The sequence below is a fragment of the Pelophylax lessonae genome (genome assembly GCF_965119305.1).
Source record: "Pelophylax lessonae genome assembly, chromosome: 2".
Taxonomy (NCBI): domain Eukaryota; kingdom Metazoa; phylum Chordata; class Amphibia; order Anura; family Ranidae; genus Pelophylax; species Pelophylax lessonae.
In genome coordinates this window covers 554,674,447-554,699,021 of record NC_138769.1, presented here as the reverse complement: position 1 = coordinate 554,699,021, position 24,575 = coordinate 554,674,447, and the positions used below count along the sequence as shown (strand labels likewise).

At 45.6% G+C, this 24,575-nt stretch overlaps 1 protein-coding gene across 1 annotated transcript in view; it reads right to left on the bottom strand.

The window, feature by feature from the left end:
- The window catches only part of DRC2 (dynein regulatory complex subunit 2), a 78,627-nt gene extending 54,371 nt beyond the window's left edge, over positions 1-24,256 (bottom strand). Inside the window, exons 1-3 of the mRNA XM_082245104.1 lie at positions 24,248-24,256; positions 12,808-12,962; positions 1,468-1,635 (exon numbers count right to left, since the gene is read on the bottom strand). Coding sequence (XP_082101230.1) covers positions 1,468-1,635; positions 12,808-12,948 — 309 coding nt within the window. The 5' untranslated portion in view covers positions 12,949-12,962; positions 24,248-24,256. The remainder of the gene's footprint in view (positions 1-1,467; positions 1,636-12,807; positions 12,963-24,247) is intronic.
- Between the last annotated feature and the right edge of the window lie 319 nt (positions 24,257-24,575).

Genomic DNA, 24,575 nt, shown 5'->3' with positions numbered 1-24,575 from the left:
CGCAAAATAGGGCCTGGTCAGGAAGGGGGTCAAATCTTCCGGTCTTAAAGTGGTTAAAGAATATGTAAACCCAACATTTCATATTCCCGATATGTGCAGGCTGTACCATGTACTTGTATGAAAAAGTAGCCTGTTCTCTTTTTTATTGCTTTCTGTGTGTGAAATCCTTGGTGTTCCTGCCAGTCCCTTGGCTTTTCTATTAAAAATTGACCACACTAAGCAGGAGAGTACATTGTGGTCAGTTCTCTAGCTAGGCTGGGAAATCAGCCTGCTCTCCTCCAATGATCAGACTTGTCCTGATGCCCTCCCCTTCCCCCGCACAGCCATTCACTGGGAAGATCAGTGCACTGCGGTTTCTCTTCCTCCAGCTCTTATGCAGCTGAGGACAGGGGAAATGTGATCACTTATAAAAAAAGGGGGGGGGGGGAGAATTGTTTATAATGTTTTTTTTTTCCCAAAATATCTATACTATACACCAGGGATCCTCAAACTACGGCCCTCCAGCTGTTGAGGAACTACATGTCCCATGCGGCATTGTAAAACTCTGACATTCACAAATAAGACTAGGCATGATGGGAATTGTAGTTCCTGAACAACTGGAGTTTGAAGACCCCTGCTATACACAAATGTTTTGCCTTTCATTTCTATTTTAAACTTAATGTGTTGTACAAGGTAAGAGTTTACAATCACTTTAGTGTCGGAGCTATAGCCGTTTTGTACTTACCTTGCCTTATCATTTGTCTTATCAAACAAACTGACATGATGGTACTTCCAGGAATGTAGAACAGTTCCTTTACTCCCATATGACAATGCACATAGTAAATGGCTATTTACACACCCGGCGCTGTCACATGGGGGCTGGAAGAAAGTCATCAACAATAAGCAAGCTTGAAGTTGCTTTTTCAAGAGCTGCTTCTCAAGTGGGTTGAACGAAAAAAAAAACTGACAGCTCCAGTCGGAGCCGCTGTACTCACTATGCATAGTTAGTATAGTGATCTCCCCCACTAAGCTATTGTGTTGTGACATGGAGATGGTACCCCGCCAGAACACTCCAATCAGCACTCTCTGCCATTGGCTGAAAGCGCTGATCAGGAGTTTATTGGCTGCTGGTTTTCCGGCATGCTCGTCGGACAGACCGACATACACATGGGCCAAATGTCGGATGTTTTTTTTTTTTGAACCAGCAAATATCTCCCGACATTCGACCCATGTGTACCTGGCTTTACTCTTGCGTGCAGGCAGAATTCTAAGGAAGCAAAGGGAAGAAAGAGAAATATAAGGCACTGAAGTGCCCGCAATAAAGTAAACCTGTTCATTTGCCTTGCAAGGTTCTAAGCATTTTGATATGATTTTATTTACGCTTGTATGGCCACTTGATATTTCCATAGTATGCAATGAGCAGTGCTAACATTTAGTTGAAAGGTAGAATAGGTGGATTTATCGTGTGTTCTGATATGAGCTGCTCACCTTGATGACGTTGTTCTTGCAATCCACAACTCTTTCAAAGGTCTGACTGAGTATCTCTATGTCTTTACGCAACTCCTTGGCCTTCACCTCCCGCAGTACTGCACGCCACTGAACATTCAGCTTGTTTAGGTTAATGCTGCTACTCTGCTCCTCTTTAGCAAGCTTATCCTATGCAAGGGAGCAGAAGTAAAAATAATTACATCTGTTAGTCAAATCACATTCCTTTTGAAAAGCAGATAATACATTTACAGTAGAGAAGTCTTACAAAGAGAAATCAAGAGATTATATGATGCAAAATTCTAACTTATTTAGGGAGACAAAGGGGTTGATTTACTAAAACTGGAGAGTGCAAAATCTGGTGCAGCTGTACATGGTAGCCAATCAACTTCTGCATATTTTTTAAAAGGCCGCCTCATCTCCACTCCTGGATACCAATCAGTTTCCAGGTTCTTTGTCAAAGCTTAATTGAATAAGCTGAACTTTACCTCGTACACACGATCAGATTAACGGACAAATATTCGTCCGTTTTTTGTTGCATGCTGGTCTCATATAGAAAGTGAAGAGGTTACTTTCATATGAAAATTCAGAACAACTTCAGAAGTGATGTCATGTGTTTAATTGTTTTGTATGTATTGTTTCGTTTCCGAGCATGCATAGACTCTTGCGATTTTTTTCGGACGAAAATTGTACCAATTAAACGAAAATCAAATGTTATGTTCACATAAGATAAACATTTTATAGCCTGCACCTTCAGTTTTTGTCCTCCGAAAATTTGTAATCGGCTGTCGAAAGCACCATACTAACGATCCCAAAATCGGCAGATCGTTCGTCGGACAAAGTTTTACATCAGATTTTCTTTTGTTTAATGTTGTTATTAAAGAATTTTCATAGATACATCATAAAAAAAGGCATAGAGAAGTACAATCATATGGCACAATAAAAGTGGTATGGAATGCATCCCTCTATACAGGGGCGTAACTACAGGGGTTGCAACCGGGCCCCATGCTCCAGGGGGCCTGTGCGGCTCTCCTGTACACCTGGATAGGATGGGTGGCGGGGGCAGCATGTAGAAAAATCACTGTCCTCCTTTTTCCTCCTGTAGCTGCAGGAGGAAAATGGAGGAGATTGGTTCCTCCGTATGCTGCAACCCGCCACTTTTCCTATCCAGTTCACTTGTGTTCTGCTGTCTCTGGGCCCCTGTGTGCTCCCCTGCCCCCCCTACTGTACTGCCCCCCCCCTTTCCCCACTGTGCTCCCTTCCCTCTCCTGCCGGCTGCTGCAGGGGATGTGTCACAATAGAGAACCAAGAAGGGGTCAGTAAATATGTCATTTACCAGCTCCTTCTTTTTCTGAATGGACAGAGTCATTGTCAGTGACATTGTAAAAAAAAAAAATAAAATGATAAAAAAAATAATACAATTAAAATATAAAAAAATAAAAAATACTGACACCAGTGGGTGAACTTCCAGGATCGCAATGGTCACACTTGCGACTGGGCCCTGGCATTCCACCACCGTGGGGAGGCCCCAAGATGGCAGGAAGGGGGTCCACTGCAGAACTTGTAAAAGGGTCCCGCTGCAGGACTGTAATAAAGGGCCCTGCAATGACAGTAAAGGGCCCCAGGATCCGTGGGAAGAGCCCCGGGCTTGAAGGGAAGGGCACCGGTCAGGGGTCCAGGGGGCCCTTCATGTTTTCTTGCACTGGGGCCCTAAAGGTTCTCTGCCTCTATATAAAATCGAAAGGAGCCAAAACAAACAAGAAAAGAGAAAGAAAAGAAAAGAACATAAAAAAAAAAAACAGTTGACATTATTGCCAGATTTGTCTTGCTGGGGTAATTGAAACCTAATGAGCAATGCAGACAGGATCACATATATTGATACAGTTTTAGAGGTTAATAGGCCGACCAGCTTTGCCACTTACGGTAAAATATGCGCTTGGAGTCTATAAGAGTGTGATGTACCCTCTCCATCAGTGTGATAGACTCCATACGGAGAAGCACTTGCGACCAAGGTACTGACGGGGACCACCAGTTAAAGGCAATAGCCCAATCATCTTGAGACACTGGATAGCGCAGGCAGCACCTACATACAGGATGTGGCTGGAACAGATGGGTTCCACTTTACGTATGGAGAAGGTTATGTACCAACATCGGGGGGTGCCCCAGAAATTCTCAAAGGTATGGGGAGTATGGTTGAACAGTCTGGGCATGGCCCCTGATGATCTCGTTCTGGACCGTTTGTTATTGTAATTCTTTGGGTGTGGCTCTCTGGTTCAAATGTCTGGGATGGGGGAGTTCCCTGCATCTGCATTTCCATATACTATGTTCTCTTTTCTGTGGATCGAACTGTACCTATGTGTGATAAACTTGGGGGGACTGTGGCATGGTGTGGACTATGTAATGTTTATGGTTTGAAGCTGCCATCCGATAGTGTCTCTTTTATTGAATGTAATGGTGTGAATTTTTCGCAATAAAGCTTTTATTGATTTAAAAAAAAAAAAAAAAGGCAATAGCCCATTGAATAGCACTAAATAGTGTATGTGCCAGTTTTTGTCCAGGAAGCAGGACCTCTGGGAGCTCAGCAAAAATAATACACATCTGATATGTCAGGGTTGTAGGGATGCCTGTAATTTGAAACACCTTCATAGAGGTCTGTTGCCAAAGAGGCTGCAAAGCACTACAACTCAAAAAGTGTGTAGGAGTGTGCCCCTGACACCACATCCCCGGAACATGTGTCGGGCACTAATGGGTATGATCTGTGCAGCCTGACAGGGGTGTAGTACTAGCAGGTATGAAGCTTAACTACAGTCTCCTTGATGGTTACAGAGCGAGTACATTTGTGCATATTTGTTACCATATCATGCCATACTTTAGATTTTCTTATTACGTGTAAGGGCCTCTGGAAGCTGATTGGCTACCATGCAAAGCTGCGCCAGATTTTGTACTCTCCAGTTTTAGTAAATCAACCCCAAAGAGCAATGATTGTTTTGCCTAGTCTGGTAAACCCTAGCAATAACAGCAGTTAAATTATCAGTGGCTGTTCTTGGAGGCTACAGTATTTTGTATATTTATGCTTTATTATGCATAAGATCATTTTTCAGAATCATTTGAGCTTTCAGCTCCAAAAATGTCAAATAATGTCCCCAAGTGTCTCTTTATCCAACCTTTACCTAAAAGTAAAGTACATCCTAACTTTACCACCCCCCCCCCCCCCCATCACAGAAATAGATTTACAGACAGCCATTGCAATAATAACCTATTTTTCTGTTTGATTACCTATGCAGTCCTTTAGTAACCAGGATTGGACCCAGTGCATTCAATGATCAGCACTCAGTAACAGACCTGGTCTGACATACTCCCCTCTGTTTCTCTCAATACAAATCTATGCGAGAACACTTGTGATGAGAGTTGTGCCAGTATAGATCACTAGAGAGGGAGGAAAGCTGAATTTTCCATGAGAAAAATGTTTTATTTTAATGCCTTTCCTGGCAAAAATCAGTCACAAATTATACCATGCAGGTGTAAAAAAGGTGCGAGATATTAACTGGACTTTAACCATTCCCCCATCATTAACCTAACCCCTAAAATTAGCTTTTAACCACTAACCTTCCCCCATACCTTTTACCATGGGATCTAGCACTTCCTAAGCACCACAGAGAGCCCATAATATTGAACATCCCTCAAAACACCTAAAGTGGTTGTATACTCAAAATAAAACAAACAAACCCTGCAGGACAAAGGCATCGCATACTAGCTCATTATGAAATACTTACCTTAGAATGAAGCCCCGGCGCGGTTGTCTTGACAATGCTGAGGGCGCTGACATGCTCCCTCAGCGTCTCTTCCTGGTTCGGAGCCGGATCCGCGATGACGTCATGCGCGCGGGAGTTTCACTTTCACCGGGGGGTTTGACCATCCCAAGGAGGGGCCCACGTCCACCCTAAAACCCTCCTGGGGGAGAGGGGGGACAGCTACTCACCATACCAGGAACCAGGTGGGCACCGTTCCAGACAGAACTCCTCTCCATCCAAATGAGGAGGCTGTCGGCCAGGAGGAACGCTGCGACTCAGGTCGAGACCCGGTCGTATACGACCTCATGAGACGTTCAACTTGCAAGCCAGCCCCTATCCAGTGGGGCTATGTCGCAGCCGAACTATTTAAAAAATGTTGCCAGGACCAAAGATCCCAGCAAGGAACTAGGTCCTTACTCCAGACTCGGCAGAAAAATAGTGGTTATAGCCGAGAGAAGGAGTATATCCCCTTCGGACTGCTCATGGGTGTAGCCAGAATTCTTTTTTGCCTAGTGTCCTACTCCTGTAGGGGGCAGTATAACCCAATGGTTATGAATATCAGGAGCTGTGTCCGTGAATGAACAAAAGAGAGAAAAAGGCTTTAGCATCGACAGTGTATTGATTATTTTCTGGGGTTGTTTTTCAAGTAAGAGCCATTGTGATTTGTATGTGTAATAAACTATTCAGGACATGGGCACATAGTAATTAGTAATGCAGCTGAATCATAGAGCACTCTGCAAACATTATAAAATGACATACTGCATATCTTACAGGCCATTTTATAATAAGGTACATAGACGGATCCAGCAATATACTTATTGGGCAATGCTACTCTACAAAGAGTGTGGAGACTTAGGAAGGTCACAGTAATAGCACATGGCAACAATGATTGATTAAAGCGGAGTTCCGGGCACAAAAACGATTTTTTTTTTTGTGCCCCTCCGCTAGGTAGAGCTCACCTGAAAAGGAATTGGATAGTTATTTTTATTTTTTTTGTTTACTCACCTTTTTATTGAAGATCGTAAATACTCACCTATGACTGCTTCCTCCTCCAGCGCCGAGGCTCACCCCGTCACTTCCTGCCTCGCGATGATTCCTGGGAGCTAAACGTCATAGCTCCCAGGAATCAATGCGACGGCACCGGCCCCGCTCGTCATTTCCGGGCGACGCCGCATTCCCCTGCTAAACAGCTTCTAGGCATGCCCAGAAGCTGTTTAGGAATGCGGCGCCGCACCGGAAGTGACGAGAGGGGTCGGTGCAGTGCATTCTGGGACACGAAGACGCGGAAGAAGACAGAGAAGAGGACCGCGCCGGCTTCAGCTGCCCACAACAGAGATGGAAACGCTGTGGAAGAAATTTTCTAAGTAAGTATTTCTTCTAAAAGGTAAGTGCGAACCGGGACAGATCAGAGGCTAGCCATTGTGGAATGTGCTAGCCCTGACTGTCCCGGGGGTATGTTCAGCAAAAAATCATTTCTGTGCCCGGAACTCCGCTTTAAGTAAAGATCAAAAAGACATTCAGTCATCTGAATGGAAAGACATAAAGCCTTCTGCAAGGACAGCATACACAAATGTTGAAATATTGCCTCATAAGCAACACTTTCTAACAAAAATACATGTATTCGCTGAATTGCTTCCACCAACATTGTATAGAAAAGACTAGAGAGAATTAAACCAAGATACAAAGCATTAGGCTCCCATTATAGCCATGAATTAATAATTCAGGCTAATTATTTAAAGATGTTCTTTCAGCTCGTTCAATACTACATCGTTAGAAAATGCATTATGATCTAGAAATGCAGACTATGCTAGAAACACTGTCGTTTTTCCAAATGCAAAAATTACTCAAATGTGAAGTATAAAAACTGGAGCAAGGAAAAAAAGGCTACAGAAAAAAAAATAATCACAACATAGCTGAGATTTAATTGCAAAAAATGGAAGCAAAGCTTGTGTGCCTTGGACAGCACTTAATTTTATCTACCATTTAAAGTAGAACAATGGGCAAAACTTTCTTTTGTTTTTTTGGATAGAAAAAGGGAGGGTTATAACCCCTGTCAGATTTTGTTTTCACCATCTGTGTACCATTGCTTAGATTTCCCTTCACTTCCTGTCCCATTGCCAAACAGGAAGTGAGAAGAAATCCCTGCAAATGAAGGGAATTCCTTGGGGAACTCCAGGTCACCAGAGCTAGTGTCCACATTGGAAGATTTCCCCTCTGTTACTTTTCTGGGGAAAACCCAAAATTTGGAATTTTCTTTTACTTTCACTTTCAATGATAATGGTAAACAGGACAAGTTGAGAGGGAAAATCTCCTTAATGGAGCACAGACAGCAATATAAACTGACAAGCCTTCTAAATCATCTCCACTCTATTCAAAACTAAAGAAAATGTTTGCCTTTAGTTATACTTTTTGTATACTGTATGCTAGAGTTTAATAATATAGATAAATATTCCAGAGTTTCCTGTATACACCATCTCCAGCTATACCTACAGTGCCGGTGTTCTGTCAGAAAACCCTACCCCATCAGATTTCCCAACCTACGTCATTTCCGGTGCGGGTTCGTCATGGACCAGCTGTAGCCACGTCACACGTCCTACTGCGTATGCACAGAATTGGTAGGGAATTTTGATAACATCGTAAAAGGTGAGGCACAAGTCCTACTGCGCATGAGCAGGCGCATGCGCACTGATAAATCGGGCAGCGGCTTCTCTTATAACAAACATACATCCGATCTCCATGGCCCACACTGCTCTGAGCCGACAATGGGACAATCCTATTCCCTACCCACACGCGCACGCCCACTGTCTCATTGTCGGGTTGGCGCAGTGTGGGGCATGGAGATCCGATTGTCGGCTCGGCGTAGTGTCGGGTCAGCGCAGTGTGGGCCATGGAGATCGGATGGATGTTTGTTATAAGAGATCCCGCTGCTCGACCCGTTGGTGCGCATGCGCCTGCTCATGCGCAGTAGGACTTGTGCCTCACCTCTTACGATGTTATCAAAATTCCCGTGCGCATGCGCAGAAGGACGTGTGACGCGGTTACAGCTGGTCCATGACGAATCCACAGCTGATCTCACCCGGAAATGACGTAGGTAGGGAAATCTGATGGGGTAGGGAAATCTGATAGAACACCGGTTCACATTTGCGCAATCACAGATTGCATGTAATTCAGAGCGCACTGCTCCTAAAATGACGAGATGTCTGTGCGGTGCAAATTCAGCCATACAGTTTGTATGGCTGAATTTGCACCACAATCGCACTGAAACACGCACAGGACCCTTTTTTTGGTCCGCAGCAGAATCGGATCGCATGGTGATTCACACTTGTGCATTCCAATTCTGTGCGAACTTTCAGATCGCACTGCGTTATGCGATCTGATCTGGGGGTGACGTTAACTTTTAATTGACACCCCCAGCGTATCGCATATGGCAGTGTGAACTGCCAAGGGTGCGGATGCGATGCGGGAACATGCTGTATATTCGCAGCATTCCCGCATCGCAGAAATGTGAACTGGCACTGATGCGGTTGACTCAGTGCTCCTGGTATCTGAGTCCACATTCTCTGGTAAGCAGTGAATTTATAGTGACTGGTGGATGGTACACGGTGGTGATTCCAACACATATGGTGGCAAGACAAATTTACAGTATACCACAAAGTTTATACTGGGATCTTCTTTTCAACTTCATTTTACACTACTGATTATTGTGGACTTGATTTTTTTATATTTTTCTTTATGTATTGATATTTTTTTTTTTAGCGTTGCACTTTTTTATCACCAAGTGTATTTTATTGCAATAGAGACTATTAGGGTCCTTTCAGACGGCCGCTCTGCTGCTTTAGTCCGCTGCGGGACTTTTTTTTTTTTTTTTCACGGAGCGGATGACATTTGTGTCATCCGCTCCGTGTGCCCGCATATCATCCCATCCGTTTGCGGATGATATGCGGACATAATGTAAGTATATGGCACTGCGGATGTCAGCGGATGACACCGCTGACATCCGATTTTCCTTCCTTTCCGTTTTTTACACGGATGAAAAAATAGGGTTCTGTTCCATTCGAAAAAACGGAACAGAACTGAAAGGAAGAAAATCGGATGTCAGCGGATGGTATTCCGCTGACATCCGCAATGCCATTCACTTACATTATGTCCGCAAATCATCCGCAAAAAAATAGGATGATTTGCGGACACACGGAGCGGCCGTGTGAAAGGACCCTTAGACAGAGATGTATAGTAACTAAGTAGAACTACTTCACTACTGTACTTAAGTACCGAAAGGCGGTATCTGTACTTTCCTAGAGTAGAATTTTTTTCTCCTACTTCCACTTTTACTTCACTACATTTTTTCAATGATTTCAATACTTCTACTCCGATATTTTTTTTTTGTGCTGCATAGTTACTCATTACAATTATAAAAATGACCACTGCCAGAACAGTAGATGGCAGGTTTCATGAAGCTCAAAACATGTGTATTATCAGCGCATACGAAAATAAAAGCTACTGTATGTATAAATAAAAGCTGCATTTGAAATAATAAAAAACAATATGATGTTCAAACTTTTGACTTCTTTCTTTAATAACTACATAACACAGTACTTGTACTTTTACTTTCAATACTTGAGTAGCAATTTTTTTTCAAAACTACTGGTACTTTTACTTTCAGTACTTGAGTAGCAACATTTTTAAAAAAAACTACTTGCAATACTTAAGTACAAAAAATTTTGAATACTTTAGTTCTTCTACTCAAGTCACTTTTTGATCGAGCACTTCCACTTCTACTCAAGTCACTTTTTGATCGAGCACTTGTACTTTTACTCAAGTATGGGTTTTGAGTACTTTATACAACTCTGCTATTAGATAGAATATTGCATGCATGCATTTAAGCACAATTTGCATGTTTTCAGCTAAAACACTCCTCTCTTGAATGTACAACTGATGGTTTTTTTTCTGCTTCTGCCTCTAAATGACTGTAAATGCCTATGTGTGCATTCATACACAGGCTAACATGGAGGGGCGTTTAGAGGCAGAAAAAAAAAGTCAAATGCCTGTAAAACAGTTGTTTCTTAACCTGAAGTGCGCATGAGGCATTATTCACCTGGTTTACACCTGTTTTTCTTAAAACTGCTGTTTTAAAAAGTGTTAATGAGTGATAGATTTTTATATGATTGTTTCTTATCTAAAGTGTATGTAAAACTACATGTCAATAAGACTACCATGTTCACAGGGTGACAACACTGCTGTGCGATATCACTGCAGCATTGCCACCCTGTTACAAGAAGTGGAAACATAACAGATCTACTGGCAGGATGAATGGGTAATTAAACTGTGCTATAAAGTCACTTAAAAAAAACTGCTGTGTAAATGCCAGTGACAGACTACAGCATAAAGCATATGTACATTTTTATCTTATTTTGCCCATTGTGCCTGAAATAAACTTTGTATTAAAGTGGTTCTAAACGCAAACATTTTTTTTTACCTTAATGCATTTCCTGCATTAGGTTAAAAAACCTTCCACTAGTTGTTCTTCCAATCCGCTCCCCTAAATACTCACCTGAGTCCTCTATCGATCCAGCACTGTGCCTGTCTGCAGAATTGCTGGTTTCTACCCCCTTACAGGCTCAAATACAGCATTGGCTCCTGCTGCTGTCAATCAAATGCTGTGCTGAGGGAGCAGGACCAAGCCACGCTGTGTGTGTCATTAGATGCACACAGCCCGGCATGGGAGAAAGCCCACAGGTGCGCCATCATAGGAAAAACTGGCGGGGGACCCTGCCTCGCTGTCTGCATCTACTGCCACAGACAGCGGGACTCGTCCCCGCCTTCCACTCCCTTGTCACTGCCTGTGATTAACAGCAGCAGGAACCAATGGCTCCCGTGCTGTGTCTGAGCCAATGAGGAGGGAGAGAGAGGAGAGAGCCTCTGCTCTTGCACACATCACTGGATTTAGATTGGGATCAGGTAAGTATACAGGGGAGCTAGGAAGAGAGCTGCAAGGTTTTTTTAGAATAGAATGCATTAAGGTAAAAAAAACCTTCTGCCTTTAGAACCACTTCAAGCTGGCCATAGATGGATCGGAATTCGGCTGGTTCAGCAGGGACTGGCTGAATTTTTAATCCATGTCTGACCACTGCAGAGCAACAGAAGTTGATCTACCAATCAACTTCTGTTCAACTGCCCTGTTAAATGAAAGCCAATAGCTGCAGTGCTGATCTATGTATTCTGACAGCAGGCAGTCTCTTCGCTGTCAGAATACAATAGCGCAGCAGGCAGGAACAAAAAAAATACTGAAGAGTGTATGAACAGATTTAGCCTATTGTATAGCCCTGTGCAATAGAACTCAGATTGAGAGAGGAGAGTCATAGCTAATCAGGCTCTGCTTTATACAAATGTGCTAAGAAGAAATATGCTGACATAATGAGACATCAGAGCAAGGGAAGGAATGCCTAATTTCACTAAAGAAAAGTCAGGTTACCAACCCAGTTATGCTGCCTAGCAGGGCTATGTAAATCACAGGACTGGATGGACAGAAATACAAATCCTGTTGCAAGTAAATAGCTAGCTACCATATAGTGTATGCATTTTAGGTGTTTATTTAGCTTTCATAAGAGACACATGGAGGCTGTCATTGCTGATTTCTAAAATACTGCTTGACTGGCTGTTATGCTGACACACTATCTTTATCACTGTATATACTCGAGTATAAGCCAACTTTTTCAGCATGTTCTTTCATGCTGAAAAAGCCCCCCTCGGCTTATAATCGCCACGGTGTCACTTACCTTTTCCCCGGTCAGTGCGCATGCACAGCTGCCGCTCGAGGAAAGCCCGTACACGTTCGGCTATTCCCGGGCAGACGGCGCATGCGCAGTGATGTGTTGGCGCCGGGCAGCGCCATTTTTAAATTTAAGGCGGAAAGGTAAGTAAAACTCCTCTGCAGCGCTGCAGGTAAAGGTAAGTGAGACTCCTGTACCATGCCCGCAGCACTGCATCTCCTGTACCATCTGTGCCATATGTGCAATATCTGTGCCATGCCTGTACCATCTGTGCCATGCCTGAACCATCTCCTGTGCCATGCCTGTACCATATGCTGTATTATCTCCAGTACCATGCCTGTACCATCTCCTGTACCATACCCACAGCCCTGCATCTCCTGTACCATGTCCGCAGCCCCTGCACCATGCCCACAGCCCCTGTTTTGGGTCTCGTGGTGGTCAAGTAGCTGCTGCATTTCCCACCATAGGCTTTTACTTAAGTCAATACGTTTTGCCAGTTTTTTGTGGTAAAATGAGGTGCCTCGGCTTATATTCGGGTCGGCTTATACTCGAGTATATACGGTACATTCTTTTGTCACTGGGATCAGGAATGTCAGGGAAAACTAGGGTGGGCCCAACTTTACACACAGAACTTGATTAGTTACAGAAGTGACTCAATTACAAGAAAGAAAACAGCTTCTACTATATGTATATTGCTTAACGTCTTGGGTACACCCCGTATTAAATCTTTTTTCTGTTGAATAAGGATTTTATATGAATAGTAAAAAACAATAGTTTCCTCTTACTTTGAGAAATTGCATCAGCATGTCCTGTTTCTTCTTATTCTGCTCCTCCTCTGCCATCATCTTCTGCTGCATGTACAATAGCCGCTCTTCTTCAGTCATGCGGCTTAATTTGCCCGATTTTTTGCCACCTTTCTTTGGCATGGCTGCTGAATTTACTAGAAAAATGTGAAATTAAAAACCGTAATTGTCCTAGTTTCTATAATGTAACAAAGTGGTAAATTTTATAGGATAGTATCAGTGAAAATATCAGTCATAACGATTCTTCATGGTACTTCGGTGAAGCAGCCAATTTTGTTGAGCCCAAATGTGTTACTAAAATATTTACCTGAATTTCTGCAAATGTATAAATACAGTGCAACCGGAAAGTATTCACAGCACTTTTTCTACATTTTGTTATGTAGTTACAGCCTTATTCCAAAATGAATTAAATTTAGTATTTCCTCAAAATTCTACAAACAATACCCCATAATGATAATGGGAAAAAAGTTTGTTTGAAATCTTTGCAAATTTATTAAAAATAAAAAATGAAAAAAATTACATGTACATAAGTATTCACAGCCTTTGCCATGACACTCAAAATTGAGCTCAGGTGCATCTTGTTTCCACTGATCATCCTTGAGATGTTTCTACAACTTGATTGGAGTCCACCTGTGGTAAATTCAGTTGATTGGACATAATATAGAAAGGCACACAAATGCCTATATCAGGTCCTACAGTTAACCTCGCATGTCAGAGCACAAAACATTCCATGAAGTTCAAGGAATTGTCTCTAGACCTCCAAGACAGGATTGTATCGAGGCACAGATCTGGGGAAGGGTACAAAAAACAATTCTGCTGCATTGAAGGTCCCAATGAGCACAGTGGTGGCCTCCATCATCCATAAATGGAAGAAGTTTGGAACCACCAGGACTCTTCCTAAAGCAGGCCACGCGGCCAAAAAGAGATTGGGGGAGAAGGGCCTTAGTCACGGAGGTGACCAAGAACCCGATGGTCACTCTGACAGAGCTCCAGCGTTTCTCTGTGGAGCGAGGATAACCTTCTAGAAGAACAACCATCTCTGCAGCACTCCACCAATCAGGTCTATATGGTAGAGTGGCCAGATAGAAGACACTCCTTAGTAAAAGGCACATGACAGCTCACCTGGAGTTTGCCAAAAGGCACCTGAAGGACTCTCAGACCATGAGAAATTAAATTCTCTGGTCTGATTAAACAAAGATTGAACTCTTAAGCCTGAATGGCAAGTGTCATGTCTGCAGAAAACCAGGCACTGCTCATTACCTGGCTAATACCATCCCTACAGTGAAACATGGTGGTAGCAGCATCATGCTGTGGCGATGTTTTTCAGCGGGAGGAACTAGGAGACTAGTCAGGATCGAGGGAAAGATGAATGCAGCAATATACATAGACATCCTTGAAAACCTGTTTCAGAGTGCTCTGGACCTCAGACTAGGGCAATGGTTCATCTTCCAACAGGAAAATGACCCTAAGCACACAGCCAAGATAACAAAGAAGTGGCTACAGAAAAACTCTATGAATGTCCTTGAGTAGCTCAGCCAGAGCCCAGACTTAAACATCTCTGGAGAGATCTATAAATGGCTGTGAGATGTCCTGCAAAGAAGAACGGCAGAAACTGCCCAAAAATAGATGTGCCAAGCTTGTAGCATCATACTCAAAAAGACTTGAAGCTGTAATTTGTGCCAAAGGTGCTTTAACAAAGTATTGCGCAAAGGCTGTAAATACTTATGTACATGGGATTTTTTTTATTTTTTTTTTATTCTTAATAAATTTGCAAAGATTTCCAACAAACTTCTTTCACATTGTCATTATGGGGTATTGTTTGTAGAATTTTGAGAAAAATAATGAATTTAATCCATTTAGGAATAAGGCTGTAACATAACAAAATGTGAAAATAGTGAAGCGATGTGAATACTTTCTGGATGGACTGTATTTGTTCCTTTATTTCAGTGCAGCATATGTACAGGGCCAGCACAGTGTGTGTATTTAGCCCGCTGTTCACACCTATGCCCATCCCCAGCACAATTCTGTTCCCCTCCCCAGGAGAAGTTATCTCCTCTCCGAAAACCACCCCAACATTAATCCTCACCCCTTAAACCCCCCCCAGACACAATTCACCCCCCCCCCCCCGAATCCCTTTCCCTAGGACTAAATTCTCTCCCCCTCAAATCTCACCTATCAGCTAGTCATCTGTGTCCCATTGGGAAGAATTCCCTTTTAAACTGTGAGCTGATCCCCTGCTGATCAGAATCCTTCCAGTGTGAAAGGGGCCTAACAGAGGCATAAACAGTAATAAAAACCTAACAGGCAGTGGCGGCTGGCCGATTGGGGGCGCAGGGGCGCCGCCCCCCCCCCCCAAAAAAAAAACAAGAAGAAAAAAAAGATTAAATAAAATTTTTTTTAACAAAAATGTCTATTTTTCGCCCACTAGGGGTGCCAGGCTTAGTGATGGGTATGGGGGGGGGTTTGCCTCCCATGTGAGCCAGACAGAGGCGCCGATTGGCGGCCTTCTGGGGGTCATCGGGGCGCAAAGCAATGCGCCCCGACACTCCCCACTTTCCTGGACTCCTGGCTGTGATTGGTCCAGACTCCAGCCTGGACCAATTACAGGAGGACATCCCGGGATGTGAGGTGTGGGGGCGGTGCACCGCCCCAGCGTCATGTCGTGATCACCTTCCGTTCCCAGAACTTCCCGCCCGGCTGAGAGAGAGGAGAGCGAGAGCGCGTGAGGACTCCGTGGAAGAAAAGCTCGTTCGTCCACAGAAGGAGTCTACAGGAATGACCACGGACCACCTGACCTGACAGACTCGACGAGTGGAGTGACACTCCCTCCGACGCCGATGTGAGAAAACACCCTCCCTTGGCACTCTCCTCTTCTCTACCCGGCCCCCCTCCGCACTGTCGATATCAGGTTCCATTTTTTTTTCTTTTTCTTGTATTTTCTGGCTTAAAAGGCTTGCCAATCCCCTCCCAACTTCTGGAATTCGCCTAGGCAAATTACGCGGTGCCCCCTGTGCCTCCTGGATTTCGCTGTGAGAAAACAGTCCACAGACTCCGCAGAGCCAGCCCAGAGACGCTACTCCCGAGTCCCGCAGGCCGCAGACAGACCCGCAGCAGCAGTGAGACTGAGCCGGTAAGTGATGCCTGGGGGGGGGGGAACGGGCCGGCCTGCACACTGTCACAGTCTGGTGCTTTGAAGGGGGCACGCACGCACGCTGGTCTCTCTCTGCATTGATGGGGGGGGGGCCATGTTACATGCCTGTGACATGCCTGTACCTGTGTACAATGACCTGTGCCATGACCTTACCATCACCTGTGCCATGCCTATTCCATCACCTGTGCCATGCCTATTCCATCACCTGTGCCATGCCTGTACCATCTGTGCCATGCCTATTGCATCCCCTGTGCCATGCGTGTATCATCTGTGCCATGCCTATTCCATCACCTGTGCCATGACTTAACCATCACCTGTGCCATGCCTATTCCATCACCTGTGCCATGCCTATACCACCTGTGCCATGCCAATACCATCAACTGTGCCATGCCTGTACCATCACTTGTGCCATGCCTGTACCATCACCTGTGCCATGCCTATACCATCTGTGCCATGCCTATTCCATCACCTGTGCCATGCCTGTACCATATGTGCCATGCCTATTCCATCACCTGTGCCATGCCTATGCCATCATCTGTGCCATGCCTATTCCATCACCTGTGCCATGCCTATTCCATCACCTGTGCCATGCCTGTACCATCTGTGCCATGCCTATTCGGTCACCTGTGCCATGCCTGTACCATCTGTGCCATGCCTATTCCATCACCTGTGCCATACCTATACCACCATCTGTGCCATGCCTATTCCATCACCTGTGCCATGCCTATTCCATCTGTGCCATGCCTGTGCCATGCCTGTACCATCACCTGTGCCATGCCTATACCATCTGTGCCATGCCTGTGACATGCCTGTACCATCACCTGTGACATGCCTGTACCATCACCTGTGCCATGCCTGTACCATCACCTGTGCCATGCCTATACCATCTGTGCCATGCCTGTGACATGCCTGTACCATCACCTGTGACATGCCTGTACCATCACCTGTGCCATGCCTGTACCATGACCTATGACATGCCTGTACCATCACCTGTGCCATGCCTATACCCTCACCTGTGCCATGCCTATTCCATCACCTGTGCCATGCCTATACCATCTGTGCCATGCCTGTACCATCACCTGTGCCATGCCTATACCATCTGTGCCATGCCTGTGACATGCCTGTACCATCACCTGTGCCATGCCTGTACCATCACCTGTGCCATGCCTGTACCATCACCTGTGCCATGCCTATACCATCTGTGCCATGCCTGTGACATGCCTGTACCATCACCTGTGACATGCCTGTACCATCACCTGTGCCATGCCTGTACCATGACCTATGACATGCCTGTACCATCACCTGTGCCATGCCTATACCCTCACCTGTGCCATGCCTATTCCATCACCTGTGCCATGCCTATACCATCTGTGCCATGCCTGTACCATCACCTGTGCCATGCCTGTACCATCACCTGTGCCATGCCTGTACCATGACCTATTACATGCCTATACCATCACCTGTACCATGACCTGTGACATGCCTATACCATCATCTGTGCCATGCCTATACCATCATCTGTGCCATGCCTGTACCATGACCTGTGCCATGCCCTTACCATGACCTGCGCCATGCCCTTACCATCTCCTGTACCATGACCTGTGACATGCCTGTACCATCACCTATGCCATGCCTGTACCATCACCTGTGCCATGCCTGTACCATCACCTGTGCCATGCCTATACCATCATCTGTCCCATGCCTGTGCCATCACCTGTGCCATGCCTATACCATCTGTGCCATGCCTTTGCCATGGCTGTACCATCACCTGTGCCATGCCTATACCATCTGTGCCATGCCTGTGCCATACCTGTACCACCACCTGTGCCATGCCTGTACCATCACCTGTGCCATGCCTGTACCATCACCTGTGACATGCCTGTACCATCACCTGTGCCATGCCTGTACCATGACCTATGACATGCCTGTACCATCACCTGTGCCATGCATATACCATCACCTGTGCCATGCCTGTTCCATCACCTGTGCCATGCCTATACCATCACCTGTGCCATGCCTGTACCATCACCTGTGCCATGCCTGTACCATCATCTGTGCCATGCCTGTACCATCACCTGTGCCATGCCTATACCATCTGTGCCATGCCTGTACCATGACCTATTACATGCCTGTACCATCACCTGTGACATGCCTATACCATCACCTGTGCCATGCCTGTACCATGACCTGTGACATGCCTATACCATCATCTGTGCCATGCCTATACCATCATCTATGCCATGCCTGTACCATGACCTGTGCCATGCCCTTACCATGACCTGTGCCATGCCCTTACCATCTCCTGTACCATGACCTGCCTGTACCATCACCTGTGCCATGCCTGTACCATCACCTGTGCCATGCCTGTACCATCACCTGTGCCATGCCTATACCATCTGTGCCATGCTTGTGCCATGCCTGTACCATCACCTGTGCCATGCTTGTACCATGACCTCAAAGTCACGCAATTTTTTACCGTGTTTTTTTGCCGAGAAGCAATACCTATTACATTTTTCTTTTTGCGCCCCCCCCCCCCCCCCCCAAAAAAAAATTTTGAGCACCAGCCGCCACTGCTAACAGGGATTCTAGTCCTTCACTTTATCCAAAGTTTAAAAAAAGGTTTGCCTTTAATTATATTATAAAGCCTGAGAATGGCCATGGATTGAAATTCAGCCGGTTCCGTGGGGACTGGACAAATTTTGATCTATGTATGGCCACTGTGGTTGAACAGAAGTCGATCTACTGATTAACTTCTGTTTAGCCAGCCTGATGGAAAAAAAATCTGCTCAATCAGCACTGCAGGCTATAGTCTGCAGTGCTGATCAGTGTATTCTGACAATAAGGAAGCCTCCCTGCTATCAGAATACAATAGCTCAGCGGAGGGGATTCCCCCACCCACATCAAATGTAGGGATAGGTAAATCGGGTCCGTTTTTTTGTTTAAACCACTGGTTACACAAAAAAAAAGAACGGACCCATCTATGGCGAGCTTAACTTTGGGAAACTGACTGCACTGTTACAATTTCATTTATGTCCAGGGAACTTTTTACAGTAGATTTACTTACCTACTCCTCCAGGCTGCTAGACCGTTCCCAGCAGGGTCTTCTCCCCCACACTTCAGTGCTCTAAGGTCTTGACATCCTCAAGACCAATGCAGGGTCCATAGCCCTGCACTGAGCATGATGGGGCAAGGGACTGCGCTCTGTGGGAGCAAAAAGGTGTTTTACTGTCCCGTAGTCTAAACAAGCAATTCACTCTTGGAATGCTTTATGGCCCAATTACATCATTGCGAGGCAATAGTACACACATAAAAAATGCAAAGAAATACAGCGCTGCCTCTATCACACCTCTAGATTAAATTGCATATATGGGATGTGCGTCCAAAACCCCAGTGCTGTGAGGTTTTAAATACTTATCAAATATATCCCATATTCAAATATATCAAAGAAACCAATAATAAATCAATATTGAAATAAACACAGGTGTAGCATAAAACTCCAGTAATGTAAATAAATAAATACAGTATTTCATACAGTAAGTGTATGGGACAGTATTTGGAACCTCCCAGCACTGGGGTTTTGGTTGCACATCCCATATATGCATTTTATTCTAGAGGTGAATGAGGTCCTTTTCACACTTGTGCGACTTGTCCTGCGACTTGTCCTGCGACTTGGGACTGCAAAGTCGCATGACAAGTCATACCCCATTATTTCCAATAAGTACCGCTCATATCTGTGCGACTTCAAAGTAGTCCCTGCACTACTTTGGTCCAACTTTGATGAACAGGCATTGTTTCAAGTCCAGTCAAAATCGCGGCAAAATCGCATGACTTTTAGGTCGCACAAGTGTTAAAGGGGCCTTAGAGGCACAGCTACATTTCATTGCATTTTGTATTATTTACATAGGGTGGGAATGCTTTTAAGCGGTGTTCCAGCCTCCCCCTCCAAAAATTAAAAGTCAGCATCTACATATACTGTAGCTGCTGACTTTTAATATTAGGACACTTACCTGTCCTGGAGTCCAGCGATGTCGGCACCGCAGCCAATGTTTCCATCAGCTGTCGAGTGCTGCCATCGCCATTGCTGGTAAGGGAACCTGGCAGTGAAGCCTTGGGGCTTCACAGGCAGGTCCCTAATGCGCATGCGCGCTGCGCATTCGGATTTGCTCGGCGCTGGCGGGGGGGGGGGGAGGAGGAGGCCAAACTTCTGAGTAACAGCACCGCTGTGCCGTCTCCCGGAAAAGGGGAAGGGTACCTGGCAAAAACAGGTAACCGTTCCCCCCTCCCCCCTGAAAGGTGCCAAATGTGGCACCGGAGGGGGGAGGAAGCAAATGAGCGGAAGTTCCACTTTTGGGTGGAACTCCGCTTTAATGTTAAAAACAGCCTCAGTATATTTATTCATCTATATACACTCACCAGCCACTTTTTTTAGGTACACCTGTTCAATTGCTTGGTAACACAAATTGCTAATCAGCCAATCACATGGCAGCAACTCAATGCATTTAGGCATCTAGATGTGAAGTTACTTTCTGAAGTTCAAACCTATAATCAGAATGAGGAAGAAAAGGGATTTAAATGACTTTGAACGTGGTATGATTGTTGGTGCCAGGCGGCTGGGTCTGAGCTAGGGATTGACCGATTATCGGAGGCCGATATTCACTTTTTTTTAAGTATTGGTACCGGTCACAAACTTGCTGATATGGCCGATATTGCTTCAAGTGGCTGTACCAGAGTGATGCCTGCAGCTACAGGCATCACCCAGGTACTGTTTTTAAGAGCAGACGGTCGACTTTCTTGTAATAACAACCAATGTGGCTAATCAATCACTCCGCTGATATTACAAGCAGCAGGAGGGGACACCCCCCCTCTTGCTCCCTTCTGCCACTCCACCCGGGTCTTCCGTCCCACTGCGAGGCCCGAGTGAGTGGCAAGCATGTCCACCGGCTTGCAGAGGACCCGAACAAAGCCAGAATCGGCTCTGATCAGGTCTCCAATGTCATGACATCTCTTCTGGTTACTGGAGCCCTAAAGGCACCAGATTTAAAAAAAAATTACAGTATTAAAAACAGACAAACTTGGAGTTTTGAATGCTTTTAAGTGCCGAGAAGAGGTTTTTGGGTCTTATAGACCCCCAGATCCCTCCATAAAGAGTACCTCTCACTGCCTATTAGACCCCGTTCACACTGGGGCGACCCGACTTTGCCGGGCGACCTGTGAAGTCGCGGTACGCAGCTCGCACAGCGACCTCAGAGCGGCCGGCACGGACTTCATATCATTGAAGTCAATGCAGGTCACTCCAGGTCGCTCCAGGTCGCCCCAAAGAAGCTCCGGACCCTTTTTCTAAGTCGGAGCGACTTGTGTCGCTCCTATTAGAACGGGTTCTGTGCTGCTCTATGGCAGGCGACCCACGGCGACTTGCCAGACGACCAGGTCGCCTGACAGGTCGCCCCAGTGTGAACGGGGTCTTATTGTCACAAGGGATGTTTACATTCCTTGTGACAGCAATTATAAAGATAAAAAAATAAATAAAATTAAAAGGACAGTGTAAAAATAAAAACTTTAACCACTTCCGGTCCGCGCTATAGCCGAAGTACGGCTGCAGCGCGGACTCTAATTTTCGGGAGGCCGTCTTTATACGGCCTCCCAGAAACAGGCTCCCCGCGAGCTCCCGCGAGCGCGAATCGGGGAAAATCTGTGTTGGCCGTGTCCCTTGGACACAGCCAATCACAGATCGTGGTAAATGGCCAATCACAGCGGCCATTTACCACGTGATCGGGCCGTGCAATGAGAGATGATCTCATATGTAAACATATGAGATCATCTCTCATCGCCAGCTCTCCTTCCTCACACAGAGACTGCGTGTGAGGAAGGAGCAGAGCCCGATCAGCGGTAAGGGAACACAGAGGAATGTAATCAGGGCACTGATCACCAGTGCCCTGATTACTGAAGAGGGGAAATAATGCCACAACTGCCCACAGTGCCCGCCATCAGTGCCCCCCATCAGCTGAAAATTGGCCTGGATAGGAAGGGGGTATAAGTGCCCAGTAGGCAAGTGGTTAAAATGTACAGAATATTAGCAACTGCTATCGGCCTGAAAGGTGGTCGGGAAATCGGTATTGGCCCTGAAAAAACTATATTGGTCGATCCCTAGTTCTGAGCATTTCAGAAACTGCTGATGTAGGTTTTTCACACACAACAATCTCTAGGGTCTACAGAGAATGGTCCGAAAAATAAAAAATATCCAGTGAGCGGCAGTTGTGTGGAGGAAAATGCCTTTATGATATCAGAGGTCAGAGGAGAATGGTCAGATGATAAAGAGGCAACAGTAACTCAAATAACCACTCGTTACAACCAAGGTATGCAGAATACCATCTCTGAATGCACAACACATCAAACTTTGAAGCAGATGGACTACAGCAGCAGAAGACCACACTGGGTGCCACTCCTGTCAGCTAAGAACAGGAAACTGAGGCTACAATTTGCACAGGCTCACCAAAATTGGACAATAGAAGATTGGGAAAACGTTGTCTGGTCTGATGAGCCTCAATTTCAGCTGCGACATTTAGATGGTGGGGTCAGAATTTGGAGTAAATATGAAAGCATGGATCCATCCTGCCTTGTATCAGCGGTTCAGGCTGGTGGTGTAATGGTGTGGGGGATATTTTCTTGGTACACTTTGGGCCCCTTAGTACCAATTGAGCATCATTTGAACTCCATGGCCTACCTGAGTATTGTTGCTGACCATGTCCATCCCTTTATGACTACAGTGTACCCATCTTCTGATGGCTCCTTCTAGCAGGATAATGCACCATGTCACAAAGCTCAAATCATCTCACCACTGGTTTCTTAAACATGACAATGAGGTCACTGTACTCCAATGGCCTCCACAGTCACCAGATCTCATCCAATAAAGCACATTTGGGATGTGGTGGAACAGGAGATTCACATCATGGATGTGTAGCCGATAAATCTGAAGCAACTGCATGATGCTATCATGTCAATGTGGACCAAAATCTCTGAGGAATATTTCCAACACCTTGTTGAATCTATGCCACAAAGAATTAAGGCAGTTCCGAAGGCAAAAGGGGGTCCAACCTGGTACTAGCAAGTAGAGATGGACTCAGGCGTGTCTGGGATCCTAGTTCTAACCCACCTGCCCGATCCCGCCAGGAAGCCAACACTGAATACGGCATATCACAGGCAGTGAGACATTTCCCGGTCTGCAGCACAGATCAGGAAATGTCTCACTGCCTGTGATTAGCGGTGTTCAGTCCCGGTTCACACTTGTGCGATGCGGGAAGGCTGCGAATATGCAGCGTAATCCCGCATCGCATCCGCACCTCTGGCAGTTCACACTGCCATATGCGATACGCAGGGGGTATCAATTAAATGTTAATGACACCCCCAGTTTGATCGCATATCGCAGTGCGATCTAAAAGTTCGCAGAATCGGATCGCACAAGTGTGAACCACTGTGCGATCCGATCCTGATGCGGCTGAAAAAAAGGGTCGGATACAGTGCGAATTCAGCCATACAAACTGTATGGCTGAACTCGCATCCGCACCTCCGATCGCATGTAATGAAGGAGCAGTGCGCTCCGAATTACATGCGATCTCCGCAGCCGCACAAATGTGAACTGGCACTCAGTGTCTGCTTCCTGACGGGAAGGTGGTGGGATCCTGAAAACGCTGGAGCTCATCTCTACTGGCTAGGTGAATCTAATAAAGTGTCCGGTGAGTGTATATTAATAGTATTTCACATGTATTTTTTTTTTCACACGCTTTAGCAGCACACTTGTTAGTTTGTATAGTGAGTACACACACGGTAACGTGTTGTATTAGGGCAGCTCATTTATGTTAAAGGAGCAAAGAAAGTGCATGTCCCATCTCTGGCAGAGCATGGAATCGCATGGCGTGTTGGCGTGCTATGCAGAATGAAGCGCGTATCGCTGCGCTTTATGCTACACTATAATGTGAATGGGCCCTCAGTGAGCAAATACACTAAAGTGCCAAGTCCTATTTTATAATCACCCCACCACATTAGTATGAGCTCACCACATAGCAATGAATGGGACAACTACAAACGGTACAATACAGGAACCTGACAGTTGTGACTTATGTCAGATCATGTCACTGCCCCTGTCCCCGGAAAACACGGACATCTACACGGTTAGCACTGAGCGTCACCGGATAACAAACTGGTGTCTTTAGATGAACGATTCGCCCCGCCCCCCTCCGGGACCCGTTTACCGGTTTTAATCCGCTCTCCCCGTACCTGTCCGCTGTGCAGGCTAAGTTTCCTTCCGTCTCCTAGCAACAGAGCACTCTACGTACAAGGGGGCGGGTCTGTATGGGGCCGCTGTACGTCACGTCACGTGATGTCCTGGTTCATGTTACTCGCATGTGGTTGTTTGCAGGTTTGTGTGGAGTGTGCTGCGGATAGGTCAGGAAAGTGGTGCTTATACATAGATAATTATACAGGGAATTAGCTGCATATGTCCTATATAGGGGGTGAGGTGATTTCTGTACACAGCACTGCTCATAGACATTTATACATATGGGGGGGCTTCTGTACACAGCACTGCTCATAGACATTTATACAT